The 28,000-nt window shown below is 39.6% G+C and overlaps 1 protein-coding gene across 3 annotated transcripts; it reads left to right on the forward strand.

The window, feature by feature from the left end:
• Positions 1-27,936, forward strand: slc38a3b (solute carrier family 38 member 3b). Of its 3 annotated transcripts, none has more exons than XM_067504769.1 (17): positions 1-215; positions 9,757-9,939; positions 10,311-10,331; positions 10,481-10,562; positions 10,650-10,765; positions 12,485-12,558; positions 12,893-12,985; positions 13,787-13,868; positions 16,571-16,653; positions 21,495-21,553; positions 21,888-22,055; positions 22,226-22,305; positions 22,394-22,494; positions 23,680-23,804; positions 23,887-24,031; positions 25,159-25,262; positions 25,398-27,936. In XM_067504769.1, exons 2-17 carry the CDS (start codon positions 9,833-9,835, stop codon positions 25,500-25,502), a joined length of 1,545 nt encoding a protein of 514 aa, XP_067360870.1. In that variant the 5' UTR covers positions 1-215; positions 9,757-9,832; the 3' UTR covers positions 25,503-27,936. The 3 variants fall into 3 exon arrangements, with proteins under 3 accessions (XP_067360870.1, XP_067360871.1, XP_067360869.1); XM_067504768.1 differs by having other exon boundaries at positions 2-196; XM_067504770.1 differs by lacking the exon at positions 10,311-10,331 and having other exon boundaries at positions 1-196.
• Positions 27,937-28,000: the final 64 nt, after the last annotated feature.

Genomic DNA, 28,000 nt, shown 5'->3' on the forward strand with positions numbered 1-28,000 from the left:
TCCTTGGGGGTTTACAATGCCGACCATTTCAATAGCAATTTGTAACTGCGGTCTCGAACAGTGCGAGTGAGCAGAAATATCAACAAATATAAAGAGACTGAGATCAGGGCAGAGAACACAGCGGGACAGACCCGAATCAGCAGTATTTCCACTCATCAGCGGAATGAACACGAAAGCTTCGTGACGAGCGTCTCTGGTAAGACTTCACCAACATGGTATATTTCTTCTTCTAAAAAGATGTTTTTACTCGCACATCTGATGCAGTGTTTGATGATATAACTTTGCTTTTGCTTTGTTGAAAGGTTGTGGAATATTTTATTACAACCTTGAAAATAGTTTTTTTGATTTCTAATCAAATGGGGTATAAAAGAGCGAAACATGATCGAATATTTGGTTCATATATACACACACACACACACACATATATATATATATATATATATATATATATATATATATATATATATATATATATATATATATATATATATATATACACACATATATAGGCGCATGGCAGGTCGGTGCATATAAATGTCCTACCGGGGCTGATCAATAAAGAAAGAAAAGCATGTTTGCGCCCCTCGTAATGAGCGCCAAGTCCAGATGTTAGGACCATGTGGCTCACGGACTCAGTGACAGATTGTTGTCCACCTATTGTCTGACTTGTGATTTTGAATCTTTCTCAATAAGCGTTGGATCAACCTGTTTTCAAAGTTTTGCTTTGCAACAGGTAAAAGCGGCAGCTCCAGGATTTGCCCAATGTCTACGTGAGCTGCGTGAGACACAGAAACACATATTCACTCAGACGTTTCTTATACCTTTTGGTTTATATACGCGGCGTTTGTAGATGATAAGTGCGTAACCAAATATGACTAATCGATAGACTCGTTTTTCGTCGATTCCTTAGTGGCTTATAGCATTTTCCTGAAGATTTCTCAGATTACACCTTAATGTGTTGCCGGAGTCTAAGCCACATGGCACAGGGTGAATGCAAAGACGTTTCATTTTCCTGCACCAATTAACCATTTTCGTGGGACTGTTGTGTATTTCAGAATAATATCTCACCACACCACGATACCATATTCAGTTTGCTTCAGTACATGAGTGGTAAGCCTTATCAGCAGCTTTAATAAGCTTTAATAACAAGCCTTTTGACTTGTCATTTCGAGGCTATATATATATATATATATATATATATTTATATGTATGAGGGGGGGGCTTCAAGTGTGGGAAGTTAATGCTGCACGTTACCACTCTAAACGCACCACACCTTAAAATATGCACTTTTTGCTATTTTTGAATGTTGAATTTGTGTTTGTTAGTGTGGAATTTGCCTTATATTTCCACAGTGACATTAACTGAGGAAAATCAATTCATAAACCTAATATCTAGAAGTTTTAAACTGGTTGACCAAAACACATGAACGTTTAAGTAATTAATTAGTGTTGGATTAAAGGTTATTATGTAGATAAAACAATAATGATCAGGGTTTTTCTTTTGTCTAACTCTTGGTTTTTAGTGCATTTTTTGAGGAAGAGGGATTGCAACTACACTGCAGGTTTTGGAACCCTATACTTTGTTAGTATGCTCAAGAGTGTTGCTGTTAGTTTCAGAGTGGAAAGTGGTGGCTGTGCAAATCCTAATGTTTTTTATTGAGATGGTATGAACACTTAACCCCCAGTTGCTTGACTCAACGTGTGGACAGGACATGATGAAACATATTGGCTGTAATTGATGTGCATCGTGGAGAAAAAAAGTACCAAGAACAATAAGGTTGAAAACTTTAAATCAATTCTGGGATATAGCCAGTTTAGAGAACTTAGGTCTGTGTATTCAGGGTGGTGTGTGTGTAAGGGGGCATGGTTTTTGACTTTGGCCCCTCTAAACATGAATGCCCTATATGGGTTTTCATGCTGGGTTCATCACAGTGGAGAAGGAACAGATAAGGCTGCGGGTGGTCAGTGACCCCAGCATGTGCTGTGATCACAGTGGCTGGAAGTTCAAGCAGGAGCTGGACAGGTGGGCAGTTTGTGGAGGCCTGTGTTTTATGCATGTGGGAGGCAGCCTGCTGTGAATATCTGAGTTTGATCCAGTCAATGTTTTAAATGTCAGAAAGCCCAGCTGTTGTGTTAATCTTTGTCACGAAGCTCATAATCCATGGGTTTGAACCTGACCCTCCCTTGGGCCCCTATCTATTTATATTTAAGTCATCATCCTTTGTTGATATTTTGTATTGAAATAGATAAATACACCTTATCTAAGAAGACACTTGCCACAGTTAAATTGTTCTGCCTGCAGGTCATTTGATCTTCAAGATTTTTTCTTTTTGGAAGAAGATTAAAACAGTCAATGTGTTGCTTCTTGACTTATGGGAAAGTTCTCTGTAGCTAATTTGGAAGAAATAGCACTTACAACCCAGAGTTTGTTGCATTTATTCTCTCTAGATCACTCAGTGCCAGAATATATTCTTTAAATGCCTAAATACCTACGTAGTTCCACAGTGAGCTGTATCTAAACATTCCCAAAAGATAAATTATCATATTTTAAACTCTAACATATATGGAATATCCACGGTTAAAAGTTATATAAGTTGGTATATCAACAGGACTCTCACTCTCTTCAAGAATTTACGAATGTGAAAGGAGTCACGTGTAGAGACCAGCTTGTTGTTATTGTCTCATCTGTCTGGTGCTGGGTTGGCAGCGCACAACGCTCATCAGAACTTCTTCAATGAAAACTGCTGCCAGCTGGTGAAAATGGTGCAATGAGACTGAGCCAAGCAACACCGAAAAACCAATCACAACCAAAACAATGTACTGAAAGTTGCTGTAAGGCTTCACAGAGCTGAGGGTGATAATTCTGTGAGCGTCCCTCAGTACAAGCAACCCCCTCCACAATTTGTTATATGTTACAGTACTTCTGTGCAGTTATGAGCAGTTTCTCTCACACAATCTTTTTCATTTTAATTCACACTTTAAATGGTTGTATTAACAATTCACTTTGCAACAAAGCTACAACACAGTTTCTAACATGTTTTTTCCATGTTTATTTTTTGTTGGAATTAGTAAATATTATTTTTCATAAACTCAATTAATTGTATTAATACATCACTTAGGATTATGTTGAGACTTCATTACAGGCATGTGCTCAAGTGCCATCTAAAATGCCTTGACTTTAATTGCTCGCTGCCTCCTGCTGCCAGGTGGTGGTTAGTTCTTATAAAAATGTCATGCAGCCTGTCAGAACATACTCAGAATTAATATGCTCTAATTGATTCCTCCTAATTGAACTTAACAAGGGTATTTTTACTTAACTTCATGTATTTTTACTTTACTTCATGCTTACATGCTATAGTTCTTTTGGATATAAAATAGAAACCAGTTTTTGTTTTTATATTTTCATATATGGGTAATTTTTCTCCTCCTGTATAATTTCTTTTTCTTTTTCTTATATCTCCTCTTTGGTCTTCCTCTAGACCTGCTGCCTGGCAGCTCCAACCTCAGCATCGTTCTACTGATATATTCACAGAGTTTCCTCTGAACATGTCCAAACCACCTTAATCTGGCCTCTCTGACTTTATCTCCGAAACATCTAACTTGAGCTGTCCCTCTGATGTACTCATTCCTGATCCTGTCCATCCTCGTCACTCCCAAAGAGAACCTCAACATCTTAAGCTCTGCTACCTCCAGCTCTGCCACCTGTCTTTTCTTCAGTGCCACTGTCTCTAAGCCGAACAACATCGCTGGTCTCACCACCGTCTTGAACACCTTTCCTTTCATTCTCGCTGATACTCTTTTGTCACACAACACACCTGACACTTTTCTCCACCCGTTCCAACCTGCTTGCACTCGCCTCTTCACCTCTTTTTCACATTCTTTGTTGCTCTGAACCGTTGACTCTAAGCACTTAAAGTCCTGCACCTTCTTCACCTCTGCTCCCTGTAACCTCACCGTTCCACCTGGGTCCCTCTCATTCACACACATGTATTCTGTCTTACTGCGGCTAAACTTCATTCCTCTGCTTTCCAGAGCAGACGTCCATATTGCTGCTCACAAATGCTCACCTCTGACCTTAGCCTACTTCCACAACTTCATTGGCTCATCAGCTTTATTCCTCTGTAGTTGCCACAGCTCTGCACATCTCCCTTGTTCTTAAAAATGGGGACCAGTACACTTCTCCTCCAGTCCTCTGGCATCCTCTCACTCTCCAAGATCTTGTTAAACAAACTAGTCAGAAACTCTAATGCCACCTCTCCTAGACACTTCCATACCTCTGCAGGTATGTCATCAGGACCAACTGCCTTTCCGCTCTTCCACCTCTTCAACGCCCTCCTCACTTCAATCTTACTAATCTTTGCTACTTCCTGCTCCACACCAGTCACCTCTTTTACTCTTCGTTCCCTTTCAATTTCCTCATTCATCAAGTCTTCAAAGTTCTCCTTCCATCTTCCCATCATACACCTGGCACCTGTCAATACATTTCCATCCTTACCTTTAATCACAGTAACCTACTGCACATCCTTCCCATTTCTATCTCTCTGCCTCGCCAACCTGTACAAATCCACGTCTTCTTCCTTAGTGTCCAACCTAACATACAAGTCGTCATATGGTATTTGTTTGGCCTTTTCCACCTCTACCTTCACCTTACGCTGCATCTCCCTGTACTCCTGTCTACTCTCTTCAGTCCTCTTAGTGTCCCACTTCTTCTTAGCTAACCTCTTTCTCTGTACACACTCCTGAACTTACTCGTTCCACCACCAAGTCTCCTTGTCCACTTTCCTCTTTCAGGATGACACACCGAGTACCCTCCTACCTGTCTCCCTGATCACATTAGCTGTAGTGGTCCATTCATCTAGGAGCACCTCCAAACCACCCAGAGCCTGTCTTAGCTCCTCCCTTGAAACTACACAGCATTCTTTCTTTTTCAATTTCTACCACATCGTCCTCTGCTCTGCCTTTGTCCTCTTCATCTTCCTCAACACCATAGTCATTTTACACACCACCATCCTGTGTTATCTGGCTACACTCTCCCCCTACCAATACTTTGCAGTCGCTGATCTCTTTCAGATTACAACATCGACACAAGATGTAGTCCACCTGAGTGCTCCTCCGCTCTCAGATCTCACTCGCCTGTTCACTACAACCATTTCCATCCTTTTTGCAAAGTCTACCACCATCTGTAATAACCAGTAACAACACTGATCATCACAATTTCCACAACATCTAGTTCAACGACATCAACGTCCAGAGCAATTTCAGACTCATCACACTGTCTTTTCAGCTCTAGAACCTTCCTCACAAACTCCTTTTTCAGGATAACTCCTACTCCATTTCTCTTCCGACCTGACCCATGGTAAAACAACCCTGCTCCTAAGCTTCGAGCCTGCTACCTTCCACCTTGTCTCCTGGACCCACAGAATATACACCTTCCTTCTCTGCATCATGTTAACCAACTCTCTAGCCTTCCCTGTCATAGTCCTAACATTCAAAGTCCCTACAAACTTGGCTTTCCTCTTCTCTCTCTGCCTATGAACACGCCTTCTTCCTCTCCTTTTTTGACCAACAGTAGCCCAATTTCCACCCACACCCTGTAGGTCAACAGCGGTGGTGGTCCTTGTTATCCCGGGCCGCAACTGATCTGGTATGGAAGTCAGATTTGGTGTGGAAGTCATGATCTGACATGTGTTTTACATCAGATTACCTTCCTGACACAACCCTCTGCATTTATCCAGACTTGCGACTGGCACAAGAAGTTGTGTTTGCATGTCCTCCTTTATAATATATTACAGTTATTATTCATCCTCATCATAGAGGCTACAAACAGGGGTCTGGCAATAATACCATCATCAACTATTAAAAAAGATTCACTTAAGTCAAATTTTTATTGAAAGTTATTGGAGTTATATATTTTAGCTGAAAGCAGATGCACTTTGTCTACTTCTATGTTAAAGTGATGAAGAAAATACTTGTAACACCTAAAGAAAGAATATAGTCCAGTTAAATTAACAAATAACACAGTGTCAAACAAATCGGCAACAAAAACACATTACAGGTTCAGCAGGTTCACAAAGGCTGTATCAGTCAGTACCCTCAACATACTTCCATAGGACTTATGTTAAAACAAATGGCCTAATGGATCTCTACCAACTTTCAGCTTGATGAAGTTATGCAGCAAAACATTCCAGACCTCCAGCAAAAGAAGCCACCTGTGGAACATTTTCAGACATGTTCATGCTTAGTTACACAGGCTAAATTTGAATCTGAGTCATTACATTCTAAAATATATACAGACATATTTACACTGTGGTCTTTCTTTGAGTGGACAAGAGGAAAAAATGACAGGTAACTTTAGCACCACGCCTGCACCTATATGTGAGCAAGATTATAATATTGTAAAATGGGAGTTTGTATATTGTATATATCAGGTTGTTTGTATATTGTAATATTTTATTATTTATTCAAATTCTCACTATTAGTTGCCACCAAGTTGTTACTGATTGACTGACAGTGAGTTACATACAGTCATTGTTGTACATTGGGAACAAAATTTGTGACAGTACATACCCCTGTGGGGTCCCCATGCTTTCGATGTTTTAAAATTGCACTTAACCACCTAAACCCTCTCTGATAAATACCCAGCAAAACAAAGATTGCTTAACACCCATATGATGACGCTTACCATACAGGTTTTATGCAAAATATTATTGATAGCATTATTACTAGTAGTACTATAATAGTAATAATGATCTAATATAAACAAAAAGAGTCCTTGCATAATTACCAGGATCCTCTAACTGTTGCAAAATAGAATACAGGCATAATACAACAGTATCATCAAAACACCTGTTAGGCCTATGTGCAACCTGATATGGTTCTACAGTGATCCTAGAGAAATGGTTCCAAACCAAGAGTTCAAAGATTTATATTATGACTGATGTTAAAGCCACAGGTCTGTAAGCGTTAAAAAGGTTGGCTTAGGTTTTTTAGGCACAAGAACAATCACAGCTAATTTAAAACATTTAGGAACCTTCTGTTGAACAAGAGAGCAGTTAAAACAGAGGCCAGTTCATATGCACAGTACTTCAGGCTAGAAGATGATATTTGATATGTGCCCGCTGCTTTTCTACTCATTTACCTGCGCAGCAGGTTCTTTTCCTCATGCTGGCTAATTTTAAAAGGTGGAGCTGTGCTGAGTTATCAGTACAAAGTTCTGAGTTGGTTGTAGCCTCAAACCTACATTAAAAGTTGTTCAACTCATCAGGCAGGTTAGGATCACTATCCAAACAGACATGCTTTAGTTTGTCATTAGTCATTGATTGGAACCTCTGCCACAACTCTCTAGAGCTACGTTTGTTTTCTAGCTTCAAAACTAATTCCTCTTGTGAAAAGGTGCAACATCTGATGTTATCAGTTTAGTCATCAAGTTTGTGTGTCCTGCATTAAAATGGGGAAGTATTGCAAAAAGCTAATGTCCTTTATAGCATGACTGTCTATTGTAGAATTTAATATTTGGATTAATGAATAATGGATAGATTCTACGGAGTAGGTGTGATAAGCCATGTTTTTGAATAAATTCATGAACGTTAAGGCTCAGTTTAAGGTAATTTATACACATATCTTTGTTGTTTATCTTAATTCATGACAATAGAGAAATATGACAAAGAGGCTGAAACAATTAGGCAACTGTTGCCCATTTAACAATATTGCCATATGGGGAAGGACATTAAACGGTAAAATTTGTGTTCAACTATTTAATTGCTATTACAGTGTAGATTTTACTGAAAACACCACAGTTACAGTAGCTAAGTGGCATGGAAAATATGATCATGGTAATTTTATTAATCATAATTTTTAAGAACAACAGACAAAATCAATTCAAAATGTTCATTTGTTCATTTGATCTATTAAAAGCATTGGGAAAAAGGTATCTCATTTAGCTACACCTTTCCCTCAGTCAAATGGGTGGTTTAGGTGGTGGCCAATATCTCAGGAGGTTAGCATGTGTTCCTCTGTCCCCAGCAGACACGTGCCTGAGGATGAGCTGGTGCTGCCAGGCACTTTTGGCTGAACCTCGTGTCTGTTCCTGATACACCACCACATGGGCATCTCCTCAGCTACATGTGCTCGCCCACTGCTCCCCACTTGTCCTGTACCTTTCCTGTTTTATGTCCAACTGACACAAGAAGAGACAGGAAATAATTGTTGCAAATGCAGCTGCTGTCCTCTCAGAGGGAGAGCTTTTATCAATAGCCATTCTCTCAAATTAACGTTGAACAGATGGAAAAACTAAACAGCTTATCATTATTCACTACCCCACCTGTTCACACTTTTCAAATTCCACCCCCCTGGTGCTCAGTTGAAGAGGATATGCTAACTGTACATGGCATTCACAGATAGACAGGGATTCGTTTTTCTAGCCTTAGGAATTAATTTTATTATAAAGAAACAGCACATGACTTGTTGCATTTTGCTAACTTTGTGTCAGTTTAAATTGCTAGCATTAAAAACCAGCAGGAGAGGTTTCTTTTCTTGCTGTGGTTTCATGGTATCGATGTACTGTACAGTATGAATAGCAGTAATAGTGATTCGCTGCGAGAGAAGACACGGTGAACACAATTGAGCTGCTGTACACTTCTGCAGTGAACAACACAGTATTGTCTCTCTGAGGTCTCGCTGTGAAATTGTGAAGAGGATTCAGTTGTGTCATTGAGGTCATGCAAGACCATAGCAAGTTACGGATAGGTCATAATCCGTGCCGGTTGAAACAAATGTACCTTCTTTCTCTTCATACCATAGTTACTGCAAACCCTGCAGTCATTAATGAAAAACACAGCTGAAATGTGTAATTTTAGTATTACAGTAATGACTGTTTTGCAAATGGCTTTTGCCCTAATTTAATGAATCCTTGTTGTGAGTGATTTAGCATTTTTTTCTTAACCACATTGTCCTTATATCCACCATAAAGATCAGTAAGCCATTGTGTGGGATCTCAGCAGTGACACAGAATCGGCAGATCTGTGACTACACATAAGTCAAGAGCAAACATAAAAAAAACCTCAAATAGACCTTGACATCTGACTATCGGGTCTGAACTTGTTTGCATTGCTCAGTACGGAAGGTCTGCAAAGAGCAAAGAAATTAAGTCATATTTACCAGCATTTTTCTGCATATCAGCCTGTGCTGCAGTATATTCTGTCCATGCTGGCGTAATGCGTTGCAGGTGTTTTAGTGAGTGAGTGCATGAGATCAGGTCATGTTTGTTGGACGTCACTGTGTCAACTGTAAATTTGAACTAGTGCTGCACATTTGTACAGACAAATATTAGTATTAGTAAAGTAAGTATTCATTACATCTAACCCTGATCATAAAGTTACGGCCACATAAATACATTAACTAGTTTTGCTTGAGCTAACAGAGCACAACACTGCAACGCTGTTTGATGCTAAAACTCTTGAAAAACATTTTTTTTTAAGGTTGGTATGCAAATAAATAGTTACAAAAAGATGAACAACAAGATACAAAGGTACAAAAATCAGCAAAGTGGCACAGTAGGAATATAAAACATCCCCACCCTTTATGCCGTGAATGTCTTGGTGTCAAATGTCATAATAATCTAAAAACTGCTGATTTTATTGGATAATTGACAATGATGTGGAACTTAGGCAAATAACTCTACAGGTAACTGGATCTAAAATTTTAAGCAACCCACGCATCTCTGAGATTGTGGTTTGTGTCTTTTCTGCCTTTTCCCTAGAAATTCAGCATATCGAGTGACTTTGAAGGATTAGCCTGGAACATATAAAAGCCACAAAAAATCTGGTAGAACTTGAATGATGGAACCTGCTCACTCAGAGATGAACATCTTATCGAACGGGAAAAGTCACGATCTTGGAGATGACATGGGGATGGCAATGAAGACAATGCTAGAGGAGGATCAGTGAGTGTTTTCTTTTTTCTTTTTAATCAAAAATGAATGGCTGCTCGTTGTTACTTATACACAGTTAATGGCATTTAACACAGCATGTGTCAAGCATTTTTCTACGTCCTTTTGTCTTGCATTAGTTAATTTGTGAAATCGACATTTTAGATTATTTAAAGTAAGTCAACTAGTTTTACGTCAACTAAAAAGAAGAAGCTAACTACAGGATTTAAATACGTCTTCCTTTCTCTCTGTGATAATAGTTTCCAATTGGTAAAGACCAGGATAGTGAACATGTAGTTCGATTTACTTGCTGCAAAATTGTTGCTCTTTTAAATGCATGTTTACCTTATTTTTGTGCTTGCCTCAACGGGTGGATCTTTATACAGAAATGGCACTCAAACAGTCAGGTATGTCTGTGAGATTTGTTTGATGTTTTTTCCACTGAATATTTGTTTGCATGCATATTGTCAACACAATGTTTCTATTAGTATGTGCAGCACTGCAATTTTTCATAGTGGGTATAGACGATGAGTTAAAGCTTAAATTTGCCTATTAGATATGATGATCCAGAAGGAGGACTGGAGAATGAGGAATTTTTGCCCAACGCAGATGGAAAGAAACCTATACGCTTCACAGATGTAAGTGTAGCAATTTGCAAGCATAAATTGACATGAAACGATTTTGGTTTTGGTTTTCTTTGACAATATTGTTTGCTTTTTTCTCAGTTTGAAGGGAAGACCTCTTTTGGCATGTCTGTTTTCAACCTGGGCAATGCTATTATGGGCAGTGGAATCCTGGGATTGGCCTATGCCATGGCCAATACTGGCATACTCCTCTTCTTGTGAGTAACCAAGTATGCTTATCAGAACATGACCATTTCCAAGAAATAAACTAGAGTCAGTTTCCTTACCTTGTATTGTTCTTAGTAGATGTAAAGCTATACCTGTGCTACTCGAGTTTAGGGCAGTCTGACAAATTGAAGAATCCACTTAGAAGGGTGGTAAAGCAGAAACAAACTAGTTGACAAAAACTCTATGCAGTTCTAAACAGCTCTAATGTACCTTCTAGGGGTAAGCTCCTTTGGTGACAAGATCATGGCAGTGTGAATTAATACAGGAATGATTTTTTTTATCTGTCATGACATCTTCTAACATGGTGGATGGTTTATGTCTCATGACATGACCACTTGCATCTTTCCCCTTTTTTGGGGGGCTCTTGTCTCCACTCTCATTGCCTCAAGGAGACACCAGAAAGGTCCCACCCCAGAATAACCAAACCTCCTAAACCCCTGCTAGGGATCTGGATTTCCCATTTAGGCTCTGCTGGTCCATGCCCACTGCTGCAGTCAGACCAGGACTGTGGAAGCTTTGAACAGATACTCTGTTTTTATATGGCTGCAGAGTGCATGCAGCAGGACTGGGAGATATAGAATGACCTCAGTGTTAGCTTCAGATGTAGCAATTGAAAGTCTGATCAGTGTTAGCAAACTTTCAAACAGTGGTCTCTCTAAGAAGGAGGCTGTAGGTCATCTCTTAGGAAATTTCTGTCAGTAATTAGGTCAATGGTGTTGTTTCTATATATAGCTAGTGACTTCTGGTTTAATGTAACTGGATCATTGCTCTGTGGCAGCAGGATCAAAGGACATCTCAGTTATATTTTCGAAGCAAACTGAAGGTTATAGTCTTTGGCCCATAGTATTTATGCATTTTTTATGTTAAATACTGTTGTGGGCTTCATATCTCTATATGAGAACATATTTCCAATGAAAATGGGCAATAAGAAAAAATAACTGCATAGACACTGCTGCATTTGCAATCTTTTAACTTATAGTGTAATGTGTGTGTGAACAGGATTGCTCTGACGTTTGGTTCGGTTGCCTTAGCAACTTTTGATGACCAAATTTATAGTGGAGATTACAAACTGTACTGTCAGGAGAACCCTTGATCCACAAGCTGGGACACAAATAGACATATTCACTCCTCATCAGCAAATTTCAAGTTCAACACAAATAGATCGGTCATGAAAAGTCGGGTCCCGCATGCTGAATATTTCACCAGGGTGTCAGGATCCAGACAAGGACGTTTCTTCATTTAGACATGGCATCAAACTCCTGGTTATCCATGTAAATGCTTGAATGAGAGCTCGGGGAACTTGGGCTGTAGCAGCCACTGTAACAGTGCAAATGATTGTTTAAAGGAATCTCAGGGCTTGATCTCCATCCCTCTGCTTACACACGTGGGCCGTGGGACAAGGTTCTTTGTGGGCAGACAAAACATGGAGCGTACAAAATTCTCTGAGAAGGTCTGAGAAAAGTGATAGATTTGAAATCACCTTATGACCCTTCATAAATGCTATCAACAAAAGACACTGTTATGCTTTTTTGTGTTTAGTTTTGTTGGGATTGTTGATGTTAGATAGGTGATTTTTCATATCAGCGAATGTATAGTTCAGTAGCAGTAACATCTAAAAACATGGACAGCAGACATTTATCTATTTAAAGCTATCATACACATAAGTCAAACATACAGGTGTATGACGTTCACTTTTGTACTGTGTCCAGGTTTCTTCTGACTGCAGTAGCTGCCCTGTCATCTTACTCCATTCATCTGCTACTCAAAGCCTCTGGGATTGTGGGTAAGCCTTGTAAGATGTTATGGTAAAAACAATGGTTATGTGTTACAAAGTTATCATAATGATGTGTTGACTTGAAACATCAATATTCCTGGATTCAATCAACATTCAACAAACATCTGATACATTTAAACTATAATAAATCATAATAATAACATTAAAGTGAAAGTGCATGGATTAGAAGTTTAAAGGTTGACTGGTGACAGCACACTTAGAGGTACTTCACGGAGGTACAAAGCCTTACTTGAGGATTTTTAATGTGTGTTGTTGTGTTTCTCCGAGGGTTGTATCAGAAAAACTAACTGAGAAAATATTATTGTTTGTAATCTTCTTACAGGAATTCGAGCTTATGAACAGCTGGGGTACAGGGCCTTTGGCACTCCTGGAAAAATGGCTGCTGGCATAGCAATTACACTGCAAAATATTGGAGGTGAGGAGCTATTTTCATTTAGAGAATTACTCATTTAGATTGACTAAAAGTTTTAGAAATATTATCTTTACCAGTTTTGCTCCGATTTTTTCTCAGATAATTAACTATTAGTTTGGCCTATAATATACCAGTTAATTTCCATCAATATCTGTGATAGTATTTTAAAGCCTAAGCCCAAGTCATCAGTTTGTTTAGTCCAAAAAACAGGCCGAAAAAAGTTAGTCAATATCACATATAACCAACTAAATACCATCCACTCGTCTGTCCATCCCTCCATTATCTTTAACCACTTATCCTGTTCAGAGTCGGAGTGGGCTGGAGCCTATCCCAGCTGTCATTGGGTGAGAGGCGGGGTCCACCCTGGACGGGTCACCAGTCTATCTTAGAGCCAACACAGAGACACATACACAAACAGAAAACTATTCACGCTCATATTCACAACAACAGGCAATTATGGGAAGCCAGTTAAACATAACATGCATGTCTTTGGACTGTGGGAGGCAACCGGAGTACCTGGAGAAAGCAAGCAAAGGGAGAACATGCACACTCCACACGCGAAAGCTACAGCCGGCCGGTAGATTTGACCCAGGGACCTTCTAGTTGGGGGCTGCAACTCTAATCACGCCACATATTAAATACCATTATTTAAAACATTTTTCAATTGAACAGAGTAACCTCCCCAACATATTAAAATATTCTATTTCGTAATTAAAACATACACAGTGTAGTGTGGTTCTTCTGATATGGCTTTGTTAAGTAAGTTAAGCATGCCTGACTACTCATTTTTTCTGTCTTGTACAGCCATGTCCAGCTACTTATTCATTGTTAAATCTGAATTACCACTGGTCATCCAAGCTTTCCTGAAGGCAGATCCCAACTCTGAGTGAGTATTATAGCTTGTGTGCTATCTACTGTGCTACTAGTGAAAGGCACGTGACTCTTTCCTGCTACTGGCCCCGAGCTCAGACACTGTGTGTAGGGTAAAGGGGCCTGGCAGACTAAGTGACCAGCAAATATTTCAGTGTGCACCAATCAGTCAGTCTGGGGGTGTGATAAGAATGGGAGCTTGTAATTGGCTGAGCAGCAACGGGGGCATAGTTGCGTATGTGTCCGTTATGTATATACATAACATAAACCCTCAGTGTTGTCAGCTTGTGTAGGCCAGTACTGTTCAGAGTTATGCCGCAGACACTGCATAAGGCAATGGAGAGCTGAAGTGGATTCCAGCTGCCTCTTCAAATCTAAAAACAAACCCTGTGCTCAGCTGCAGCCGCACACTTCCTGCTTCAAACATCACTGGCCAAGAGAATAAAAAAATCTCTACAAACAATGTTAAACTTATATATAGGGGCTAAACCTCCAGACAGTTTTTGTCTGGACACATGGATTAAAATATTTCAGTTAGGTTATGTTTTTTTTGTTACCACCCTTGTTCAGTGTGTTTATCCATTTTGTTCCCATGCTTCTCAGACAACATGATTCTCCAAACCCTCTGAACAACATGCCATTACCCTATAGCATGTATAGTATTGAAATTGCAATATGAAGTGTTATCACGTTAGGTCTTGTTGTGTCTCTCACTCATACAAACACACACAAGTGACAGCAGCAGGTGGTGCAACACGGGTGCCAAACCTTATGACGATGCATAAGGACACGTCAGTTCAAGGCTGGCTCTCAATAACCACGACACACTCTGTTCATTTCTACTGGACATTTCTTTGCCTATCAAATCTGTGGCATCAGGACAGGAATGAGGGGTGGGTGGTGTGGCTTGTGGTTTATTTATGACCTGTGGACCTTTAAATAGACAGCGGTGTGGCAAGTTTGTAGTGGAATCCTAGCTTGGTCACATGGAGGAGGATCAGACCTTTTGAAGTGAAATTCAGAACTGTAGACTCTACACTTGGACTCAAGTCAGACCAAAGTCACATAAATAAAGTTTTGAGATCTGACTTTGATTTGACTGCTGTGAGACTTAGGTAGTGATTTAAAAAAAATTAAATCTGGCTTCAATGCAAAATTAATTTCACAGCTGACCAGTAGGCTAAACAAATTAGAGGCAAAACCAGTAGGTTTGCACAACAGGTACCAAATCTTGCTAATTACATCAAGGACTTTTTTTTTCCCTTTTGGCTTAACCCATGAGTTCAGGGTCGCCACAGCGGATCATTGTCCGCATGTTGATTTGGCACAGTTTTTACGCCGGATGCCCTTCCTGACGCGACCCTCCCATATTTCTACCAGGCTTGGAAGCGGCACTGCAAAGCTGGGGAGGGGAATGGGCTGTTGGGGGTTCAGTTTCTTGCCCAGAGACACTTTGACATATAGCCATAACTGGTGATCGATTAACCACTGACCCTGTGGTCCGTGGACGACTGCCTTACCAACTGAGCTACAGCTACCGCGTTAATTATGTCAAGGACACAAGTGCTAAAATCTGCAATAACCTGAAAACATTACTGTACAAAATAATGAGCAATAAAAAGCAAATAGACAATAAGTATTTATTATTAGGTTTAAGCAAAGACAGTTGTCTGCCTGTGCAGTTCATTAACACATCTTTAATTGCAAAATTTCCTAAACAGCTCTGGTCAGACAGTAGCCACATGTGAAAACAGATGACCCAGTAAGATCTATAAAGGGCGTGACCTGTAACACGTGTGATTTCCCCTGCTTTCAAGGGATTCCTACATACAATCACACACACATACACAAAGAGGAAAGAAGAAACCTCTAGTCTCATAGCTACATAGTATGTACCACAGTTTAAAAGGGCCATAGCAGACAGCTGATATCACAGACTGTCATTCAGGAGATTTATGTTTAACAGACATAGCACTTTATAAAGGGATGAGGGACACAAAGGCATTTTTTCTATATTTATTCTATACTCCTTTCTTTCAGCCACATGTTGCTCGTGCTGCTCTCAGCTCTACAGGTGCTCTTTATTTTTGGGTCATATTTTTACCGGAGCTAGACTAGCAAAGAAAGTCTGAAGTCTGGTGGCTATTCATGACAATTAACAAGCCATTTAGACACATACTGTCTGTTTATTATAAACAATGTTATTATGTGTTATTATAATCGTCCTTGTACGCAATGTTTTAACCAATACCTTTACACACACTATCTCAGGGTGTCTTCTGTGTTATGGTTTGGGCTGAGAAACAGATGTTAGACAGAAATAAATGGACTGAAAGGACAATAGCATAATGGAACAACCTGACATCCACTATAGCTCCCTTTTCTTCAAGCAGTCATATAAATAATCAAAGTTATGTAACAGTCTTTTCTCGTTCTGCTGCCGAGTGCAACATAAGCAGACACATTTTTCCACAAACTTCATGCCGACAATGTTTCCAGCACGTTATTGTTGTCGTGACAAAACGCGATGCATCACCCACTTACATCATCAGATTTTTAAACATTTGCTTTTAGATTATGTGATTTTAACCAAACAGTAAACGTAAACCAATTCCTTACCTTCTTACACCGACTACTCTATTTTTGTCACTGTGTGTCTCTGTGCCAGTGTTTAAAATATGAAGCTTACCAAAGTAAACTAGACTTTTCTCCATACAGTCTGTGGTACTTGAATGGAAACTACCTGGTCATCATGGTCTCCACCAGTATCATCTTGCCCCTGGCCTTAATGAAGCAACTTGGTGAGTAACACTGCATTTTAGTATTAATTGTGGGACATCATATAACCAGTACAGCTTTTCATATTTTTCAAGCTGTGAGAAGGAAACACCTACACTATATTACCAAAAGTATTCGCTCCCCCATCCAAATAAATGAATTCAGGTGCACAAAGCAAGGTCCATAAAGACATGGATGAGTGAGTTTGGTGTGGAAGAACTTGACTGGCCTGCACAGAGTCCTGACCTCAACCTGATAGAACACCTTTGGGATGAATTAGAGCGAAGACTGCCAGCACTGTGTATTATGTATTTCATAAACACACTCCTAAACCTCGTGGAAAGCCTTCCCAGAAGAGTTGAAGCTGTTATAGCTGCAAAGGGTGGGCCGACATCATATTAAACCCTATGGATTAAGAATGGGATGTCACTAAAGTTCATATGTGTCTAAAGGCAGGTGAGCGAATACTTTTGGCAATATAGTGTAAATAATAGTTACAGAAGTATAAATTTTTCAAGTCAAGTCAAGTCAAGTGGTTTTTATTGTAATTTCTACTGTACACAGTGGTACACAGTACACAGTGGAAACGAGATAACGTTCCTCCAGAACCAAGGTGCTACAAAACAACACAAGCTATGTAAAGTGCATCGAGTGCAACCTAATGCAAACAGTGCTGAGGAAAAACAGTACGGACAGTGTAGAAAGACAACACAAAATAAGGACAGGACACAAAGCCTGAGGCATTGTATTGTATACTTCTATTTTATGGTACCACCTATGTGGCTTTGGGGTTAAGACACTGAACATTAACAATGGTGTCTGTAGTTCAGTTTGTTGCACCTTCTTTTTCTAATGTCATCTCTCTAAAATGTGTATTAAGGGCTCACGTGTCCAATAACATGTTAATACATTATGTATATTGAATAACTAAAATTGTAGATGATGTAACAGCCATCTTTCTTACTTACTGACATTATACCATGACTTACTATGCTTTTTGTTTTGTTTGTTAATATTTTGTTGTTGTCAATGAAACATGCTTTTATAAGGTGGATCTTGGGATTCTGTACTTGCTTTCCAGATTTTAACTGGGCTGTCACACTATTAGTAATAATATCCTTGTACTTCACTGGATCATTTTCTGATTTTACTAAACCTACCATATGATGTAGAGTGCTGCACAGTTCTCAGTCTTAAGCATCAGTTAATAATATATACTTTTGCTCTTTAATTTCAGGGCACTTATCATTTCATGGCCATAGACCTTCTTAATTCATCTTCTTCTTCTTTTCCTTTCGGCTGCTCCCTTTCAGGGGTCGCCACAGCGAATCATGTGCCTCCATCTAACTCTATCCTCTGCATCCTCTTCACTCACACCAACTAACTTCATGTCCTCCCTCACTACATCCATAAATCTCCTCTTTGGTCTTCCTCTAGACCTCCTGCCTGGCAGCTCCAACCTCAGCATCCTTCTACCGATATATTCACAGTTTCTCCTCTGAACATGTCCAAACCACCTCAATCTGGCCTCTCTGACTTTATCTCCAAAACATCTAACATGAGCTGTCCCTCTGATGTCCTCATTCCTGATCCTGTCCATCCTCGTCACTCCCAAAGAGAACCTCAACATCTTAAGCTCTGCTACCTCCAGCTCTGCCTCCTGTCTTTTCTTCAGTGCCACTGTCTCTAAGCCGAACAACATTGCTGGTCTCACCACCGTCTTGAACACCTTTCCTTTCATTCTCGCTGATACTCTTTTATCACACAACACACCTGACACTTTTCTCCACCCGTTCCAACCTGCCTGCACTCGCCTCTTCACCTCTTTTCCACACTCACCGTTGCTCTGAACCGTTGACCCTAAGTACTTAAAGTCCTGCACCTTCTTCACCTCTGCTCCCTGTAACCTCACCATTCCACCTGGGTCCCTCTCATTGACACACATGTATTCTGTCTTGCTGCGGCTAAGCTTCATTCCTCTGTTTTCCAGAGCAGACCTCCACCTCTCTAGATTTTCCTCCACCTGCTCCCTGCTCTCACTACAAATAACAATGTCATCTGCAAACATCATAGTCCAGGGAGATTCTTGTCTAACCTCATCTGTCAGTCTGTCCATCACCAGAGCAAACAAGAAGGGGCTCAAAGCCGATCCTTGATGCAGACCCACCTCCACCTTAAACTCCTCTGTCACACCTACAGCACACCTCACCACTGTCTTACAGCTCTCATACATGTCCTGCACCACTCTAACATACTTCTCTGCCACTCCAGACGTCCTCATACAATACCACAGCTCCTCTCTCGGCACCCTGTCATACGCTTTTTCTAAATCTACGAAGACACAATGCAACTCCCTATGACCCTCTCTGTACTTCTCCATCAGCGTCTTCAAAGCAAATACTGCATCTGTTGTACTCTTTCTAGGCATGAAACCATATTGCTGCTCACAAATGCTCACCTCTGCCCTTAGCCGAGCTTCCACTACTCTTTCCCACAACTTCATTGTGTGACTCATCAGCTTTATTCCTCTGTAGTTGCCACAGCTCTGCACATCTCCCTTGTTCTTAAAAATTGGTACCAGTACACTTATCCTCCAGTCCTCTGGCATCCTCTCACTCTCCAAGATCTTGTTAAACAAACTAGTCAAAAACTCTACTGCCACCTCTCCTAGACACTTCCATACCTCCACAGGTATGTCATCAGGACCAACTGCTTTTCCGCTCTTCATCCTCTTCAATGTCCTCCTCACTTCACTCTTACTAATCTTTGCTACTTCCTGCTCCACACCAGTCACCTCTTCTACTCTTCGTTCCCTTTCATTTTCCTCGTTCATCAACTCTTCAAAGTACTCCTTCCATCTTCCCATCACACTCCTGGCACCTGTCAATACATTTCCATCCTTATCTTTAATCACCCTAACCTGCTGCACATCCTTTCTATCTCTATCTCTTTGTCTGGCCAACCTGTACAAATCCACCTCTCCCTCTTTAGTGTCCAACCTAGCATACAAGTCCTCATATGCTCTTTGTTTGGCCTTTGCCACCTCTATCTTCACCTTACGCTGTATCTCCCTGTACTCCTGTCTACTCTCTTCAGTCCTCTCAGTGTCCCACTTCTTCTTAGCTAACCTCTTTCTCTGTATACACTCCTGAACTTCCTCGTTCCACCACCAAGTCTCCTTGTCCGCTTTCCTCTTTCCAGATGACACACCGAGTACCCTCCTACCTGTCTCCCTGATCAAATTAGCTGTAGTAGTCCAGTCATCTGGAAGCACCTCCAAACCACCCAGAGTCTGTCTCAGCAAATCCCTGAAAACTAAACGACATTCTTCCTTTTTCAACTTCCACCACTTCGTCCTCTGCTCTGCCTTAGTCCTCCTTATCTTCCTCACCACCAGCATCATTTTACACACCACCATCCTGTGTTGTCTGGCTACACTCTCCCCTACCAATGCTTTACAGTCACTGATCTCTTTCAGATTACAACGTCTACACAAGATGTAGTCTACCTGAGTGCTTCTCCCTCCGCTCTTGTACGTCACCCTATGTTCCTGCCTCTTCTGAAAGAAAGTGTTTACTACAGCCATTTCCATCCTCTTTGCAAAGTCAACCACCATCTGACCTTCTGCGTTCCTGTCCTGAACACCAAACCTGCCCATAACAGTCTCATCACCTCTGTTCCCTTCACCTACATGCCCATTGAAATCTGCACCAATGACAACTCTCTCACCTCTGGGGATGCTCTGCATCACTTCATCTAACTCACTCCAGAATTTCTCCTTCTCTTCTAACTCACATCCTACCTGTGGGGCATAACCACTCACAACATTGAACATCACCCCTTCAACTTCCAGCTTCAGACTCATCAACCTGTCTGATACTCTTTTCACCTCTAGAACATTCCTCACAAAATCCTCTTTCAATATAACTCCTACTCCATTTCTCTTCCTATCTGACCCATGGTAAAACAACTTAAACCCTGCTCCTAAGCTTCTAGCCTTGCTGCCTTTCCACCTGGTCTCCTGGACACACAGTATGTCCACCTTCCTTCTCTGCATCATGTCGATCAACTCCCTAGCCTTCCCTGTCATAGTACCAACATTCAAAGTCCCTACTGTCAGTCCTACATTCTTAGCTTTCCTCTTCTCTCTCTGCCTACGAACACACCTTCCTCCTCTTCTTCTTCGTCTTCGACCAACAGTAGTCCAATTTCCACCGGTACCCTGTAGGTCAACAGCACCGGTGGCGGTCGTTGTTAACCCGGGCCCCGACCGATCCGGTATGGAAGTCTTTGTCACGATTCGCATGTTTGATTTGGCATGTGTTTTACGTCGGATGCCCTTCCTGCCACAACCCTCTGCATTTATCCAGACTTGGGACTGGCAAAAGAAGACACTGGCTTGTGCCCCCTTGCGGTTGCATTAGACCTTCTTAATTCATACATTTTCTAATTCCATTTAATTCTTTTCCATTAACATTTTCTATCTTTAACAATTATTAATGAAGAGTATATTTTCTTTTGATGTTGAGCCAACTTACAAATTGACATTTTTATGGAGCAATTACCTCAGAGTCAAGCAATTAGTGTGTTTTTATCCCAGTAGAAACAGCAGGTTTCCAATTAGACACCTTCCCTTTATCCCAGTCTAAACTGTTCATTACTGCACCAAACAAACATGTCAATTCTGCTCTTGCAGTGTTGTAAGGTCACTCAAATGGGACATTTGGGGTGAAACCTAATTTTTAGAACAGTATGAGATCACCTTGTGTAACTAATAAAGCTTAGAGCTGTTCCATACAACACACAAAGGCCATACAAGCTTAAGGAGCTGTTACTTTTATTGTCCTTTTCTCTTTTTTTACAGGATACCTTGGCTACACCAGTGGTTTTTCACTTAGCTGTATGGTGTTTTTCCTTACTGCAGTAAGTTGGTCCAGTTCACACAGTGGCACATCACCACAGTGACTCTTCACAAGGAGACACATATGTTACTTGCTTTCCTACTATGGTCTCTTTCCCACTGTCAGCTCTGTTTTCAGAGGTATGTGGATATGTTTGAAAAGGTGAATATAAGAGCTCACAGACATCAAAGGCTGGGAGTAAACCAGAGTACAGGCAAAGTCACACTAATCTGATGTGAAATGGGGCTTTTAAATTTTGTTTTGATCTTCATCTTTAAAACACTTGTTTACTGAAGCTGACACGTCCTGTCATCGCCATCACTTTTCTTCAATTATCCCTGTTTTCCTCTCTCCAGGTTATATATAAGAAGTTTCAGATTCCCTGCCCATTTGAAGAGTTCGTAGCAAACAGCACTGCAGCCCATCTTAACATCTCAAACCACGGGCAGGAGTACAACAATGGTCTGGTTCAGGAAGACCATGACTCTCACTGCTTCCCAAGCATGTTGACTATCAACTCACAGGTGGGTAAAGATAGGGTTTGCTTATCTGGATTCTTTTGAACATTACGAACACAGATGCTGAAGTGTGTAGGTGTACTGTCTAGCCTGAGTTCCCACATTTATTTTGAGAAGCTCAGGTGAACTGCTGATCATTAATACTCACTTGTTCACTTGTTCTTGTTTCTTCACAGACAGCGTACACCATCCCCATCTTGGCTTTTGCCTTTGTTTGTCACCCTGAGGTGCTGCCCATTTACACCGAGCTCCGCAAGTGAGTCACCCCTATGCAACCTGCAATATTTGATAACGTGTCAGTGCAGAATGTGACATTCACATGACGTTCAACTCTCTGATTTTAGCCCAACAAAGAAGAAGATGCAGAAGGTGTCCAACATCTCCATCCTTGTCATGTACTGCATGTACTTTCTGGCAGCACTCTTTGGCTACCTGACCTTTTATGGTGAGAGCAGAAAAAACTCCCTGACACTTTGAATGGAGTTCATGTTTACTGTGCGTGTAAACGAATACAAATGTTTAAGCACAAATCAGATGATAGCTGTTGCTTTTTTTTTTTCAATGTAAAAGGATATCCAAAAAAAAAACCCTTAAAAAAACACAACATGCTGTTTGGCTTGGTGGCAGATCTGATAAAAGCACAAAAAAAGAACTGAATAAGGTGACTGATATAAAAAAATCAAAATTTACTTCTTGAGGATAACCACATTAAAGAAACAGTTGTCCAAAATAATATACACCATATTGCCAGAAGTATTCGCTCACCTGCCTTTAGACCCATATGAACTTTAGTGACATAGGGTTTAATATGATGTCGGCCCACCCTTTGCAGCTATAACAGCTTCAACTATTCTGGGAAGGCTTTCCACGAGGTTTAGGAGTGTGTTTATGAAATACATAATACACGGTGCTCGCAGTCTTCGCTCTAATTCATCCCAAAGGTGTTCTATCGGGTTGAGGTCAGGACTCTGTGCAGGCCAGTCAAGTTCTTCGTCACCAAACTCACTCATCCGTGTCTTTATGGACCTTGCTTTGTGCACCTGAATTCATTTATTTGGATGGGTGAGCGAATACTTTTGGCAATATAGTGTATATGTACCTGCTCAAAATAACATTTGTGTTTCATTCATAAATATTTTCTCATCCTGTGTATGAACACAATTTCCCACGACTGAATGTATTAGAAAATAATTTTGCTTAATAAGGGAAATCTCCAGGGCCCAGCCCCAATATAGGAATGATATATTTTACCATAAAAACTTTATAGCAAGCATAATAAAGGCACATTAATAAAATATTTAGAATATCACTATTCTCAGAGGAAAAAGTCACCTTGGTATGCATTTCCTAATTAATGGTTTTAACTCACCGTGATTTTTAACAATTGCCCAGTCTTATCTGTGGATATGATGGAGGCATAGTTAGTATTTTTCTATGCTGAAGATAAAACCCGGACTAAGGCTGAGAACTTAATTGTCAACTTTCATATTTTGTACACACAGAATCAAAGCTCCCTCTTGTGGTGATGGTTACATAATAGTGTCCATTTCTACATTTTTCAGCTAAGTGAAGCTTACATGTATTTAAAAAAAATATTTTTTCTTTTTCTTTTTTCTTTCTGTTTTCGCAGACAAAGTGGAGCCTGAACTGCTGCACACCTATAACCGTATTGATCCTTATGACACTTTGATCCTGTGTGTGCGAGTGGCTGTCCTTACTGCTGTCACACTCACTGTCCCTATTGTGTTGTTCCCTGTAAGTTGTTGTTTATTGTCTTTAATGCACATTATTCTCAGACACTGTTGCACTATTTCTAAGCCGAATTTTATGTCCACAGGTGCGTAGAGCCATCCAGCAGATGTTATTCTCCACCAAGTCTTTCAGCTGGCTCCGTCACATTGCTATTGCTGTTATTCTCCTCACCTTCATCAACATGTTGGTGATATTTGCCCCAAACATTCTAAACATCTTCGGCCTTATTGGTTAGTAAACCTCAAAATTTCTAGAGCCACAGAAGTGAAGAAATATCAAACTAATACTAAAGTTCTAGTCCCACAGATGCAGTAGGAAAGTGCATAGTGCAATTCTGAAGCACAGATCCAGATATCACCATGAGCCTTTCTGTCATTAGCTCCTCCTGTTAATTTTTAACTGTCCACTGACATACAGGTTAAAAAAAATAGTAAACATCCAACTCCTATATACTGTAAAAAACTAAATGACAATCTCTGAGAACATGTTTTTTTAGAATGATCCTAATCTCCTTTTTTAAAATATATTTTGTGTATGGTATATTACTGTTTAATGTTTCTGTCTCTAATTATGGAGTGATTTGACATGCCAGTGTTCATATATTTCAGGGCTTCTAGCTCCTAGCGTACATTCACACACAAACAAACCTTAAAAATCAAAACAAACAAACAAACAAAAATCTCATGACCAGTGTTTGCTAATGGACAAACTGACTAAGTCAATATTATTGTCACTCTCTGTACTAAGATTGGAGGTGACGTTTCATAGGTTAGAGTTGAACATTAAAAAGTTAAAGTACCAACAAGGACATTTTGTACAAACTGTGAAGCCCACTGAGGCAAATGTGTATCTTGAGAAATTGGCATATCTAAATACAATTTTAATTGACTTGATCTTTTAGACTTTGTGGATGCACAGAAACATATACAAACAGTGAACACGGTTGTCAGATAGATATTATACAGTACATGGAGCTGTTTTCTAGCAACCTCTGTATATGTTCAGGGCTCACTAAATGTATATGTTTTGTTTTTTAAATTTTGACCGATGAACCACAGGTTTTTGTCATCACAGACGTATTGAGCTTTTCTGGTTTAAAAAAAAAGCCTTTGTATATTGCATATTGTATTGTGTCATCTTTAAAATATAGATTTAGGTGCTTAAAGCTTTCTACAATAATTATATTTTTTATAATTTCAAAGGAAAAGAAAAATAAATAAATGATAAACAAACTAAACTTAAGGTAAAAAGAAGACAATGATTTCTGTGTTGTTTTGTGTTATTGATTATGATTAGGGCACTAAAGCTTTCTGTACAGTGCTTTATACTCATCACTCTTTCCATTTTATTCTTTCAGGTGCCACCTCGGCTCCTTGCCTCATTTTCATTTTCCCTGCTGTGTTCTACATCCGCATCGTCCCCAAGGCAGATGAACCCATGAGCTCCATTCCTAAGATACTGGTGAGGCGTTAAAATTTTTGTCATATAGCCTTAAATAAAACATTATATTAATGTGGCAATCCATCTACATGACATGAGGTTAACAACCTGTGTTACAAACCAGAGCTCTTGATAATTAAGCTTCTCTTCATTTAGGCTGTCTGTTTTGCTGCATTGGGTGTCTCCTTCATGGTAATGAGTCTGAGCTTCATTTTCAATGACTGGATAGCGGGGAACAGCAATGCTGCAGGAGGCCACTAGATGCTTTTTCTTTTGTGGGGAGGGGGTATAGGAACTGGTCATTGTAAAGGGAGCACTACCACCTATCTGTCCACATCTATAATGATGAATGATCCTGTATGTTCCTCTGCATTTACTTTTACACAAGAATTATTTTCCACAAGATGCACATAAAACAGTCAGATGATCTCATCCTAAACCAGCAGCACAACAGGACTGTTCATCATCATGTAACATTAAAAAGTGCTTCACAGACTGAAAGCACTTTTTTTTTCATCTGTCAGTAAACTGAGTTGCAGTATAGTATCATGCAGTCGAAGCTTTTGTTCCATATGCACAAAGCAGAAAACCTTCTGGTGCCTTTTGTCAGATTTGGACCGTATGCAAGCTTGTGAAAACTGGAGTGTATATTTATTTAGCTACTATATCGCTTTAAAATTTCAAATGGACTATATTTAACTACTGTATATGATGACACTGTATGATTTCAGTGTTTGTTTTAGCTTACAGTATAAACATGATGGGAGGTGTTACAGACAAACCATATATCCTTTACAAGTTGATGACTGTATGAGCCGACGGGGGATTTCTCTGTGTTTGTTGTGTTTTTTTTTTGTGGCTGTGTCTGACAAGTATGTCCAACTTCCTTTCTTGATAGACGTACTATAGATGAAAAGACTGATGTCATGTGTGTTTAGTACAAGTGTACAAGTTAACATAACATTAACTTAACATTAAGAGAAGACACAGTGGTAAAGTCTGCTAGGTTCAACAAACAATTTGCCTACATTTACTTCATAAACTTAATTCTCATTCATCAAACTTGTAGTCTTTCAATGAGCAGAGATTCCACGAACTCACTGTCCACAGCAAAAAAAAAAAAAAAAAAGGCCACAAAACAGCGATAAAGCCACAAATTGTTGATTGTACACTTAAGATTTAGTTTGATGTTTTTTGTTTAATCTGTACGGGGACATGGTGGATCAGTGGTAGAGCATTGGGTTGGGATGGAGAAGGCTGTAGGTTCAAATCCCACCCCACCAGGTGGGATCCTGCCCAGCCCATCTTGGTTCTGAATCTGGATAAATTGGGAGGGTTGCAGCATAAAGGGGATCAGTTGTAAAAACTCCAATGCCAATTCAATGTGCTCCACACGTTCCACTGTGGCAAACCCTGAAGGGACAAGCCAAAAGCCGTTGATTTCTTTCTTTCGTCTTTACAAAGGGTACAAACAACAAGTTGTGAACTTTAGATGTGGATTTTGTTATATAAGTACACAGCCAGGCTATCTGCTTTATCTCATTTTGCTGAGCTAAGCTTTATATTTATCATACTAAAATAATAACGGTATTAAAGTATTGTTCATCTTTTATAATATTTGAAAAATGTCGGCCAAACAACATACATTTGAAAAGACAAACCCACTGGTGGGTGTGACACACTTTATCAAGTTAATTTAATTGCAGGGTCATATGCTTGAGTGTGCCAGTGGTTTCTTTGGTATTTCACCCAGCTGTCCTGTAGTTGGTACAAAATGCACAAAAATAAAGATTTTCCATCCCATACTGTAAAACATAAACTAGATGCTATTCTAAATACCTTTGGCATCTTATTGTATATTGGCCTATTGAAAGCCCATCCGTGCTTTGTATACTTGTTAGAATGGTTGTATATGAAGCTCTTTGTTATTGTTATTCATTTTGAACATAATTTGGGGATGTGGATCAATACTTTCAACATCTGTATTCTTCAGACTAATTTTGAGTACCACAATACTACTGACAAATTGCAAACCACATTAAATAATAAATTTGTTATATAGAAATATATATATAATACATTACAAATGATGAAATTTGCATCGGCCTTCAGAAAAGTCCTGTGTAACTCATCACGCCTGTTATTTTATTTATATATTACTCTATTTTGTTTTTGTCTAGAATTTCTGATTGCTGATCAATGTGTTTTTATGAATTATGAACAATAGGAGAAACATGAGGCACATGATGTATCCACCTCTGTCCCTTGCTTTTCAACGTGTATTTGAAGTAGTTATGGTGTAAACAAAGATTTAGTTTTGTTATGTTTCATGAGTTTTATTCACTTGAAGGGATAATACCAAAATAACACCTGACTACCTACTGATATGAAATGCCTTTAACAATTAAAACATTTTAAATATGGAGACACAGTATATCAAATATACATTTTAAATGTACTCAGAAATCTATGTGATATTTTATCGTAGCTGTTCATGATGTAAATCTATGAAAATTACATGACTCTAAGTAAATAATAAGGTATCTGAATTTTAGTGAATAACAGTTGGATTTATATAAATAATGTATATAATTGTAGACCTTTTGTATTTGTGATGCATATTTACAGTAGCTTGTAAAGTGTAAATAGCTGGGGCAGTTTTAGTTTGGCAATAAAGTAATTGTAGATGTTTTTACATTGTGTCTTTGATCCTTATTTCTCCCTTTACTGAAAGTAATTCTTATTTAAGCAGCACAAAT

The sequence above is a fragment of the Channa argus genome, chromosome 5 (assembly GCF_033026475.1).
Source record: "Channa argus isolate prfri chromosome 5, Channa argus male v1.0, whole genome shotgun sequence".
In the NCBI taxonomy this organism is placed as follows: Eukaryota; Metazoa; Chordata; class Actinopteri; order Anabantiformes; family Channidae; genus Channa; species Channa argus.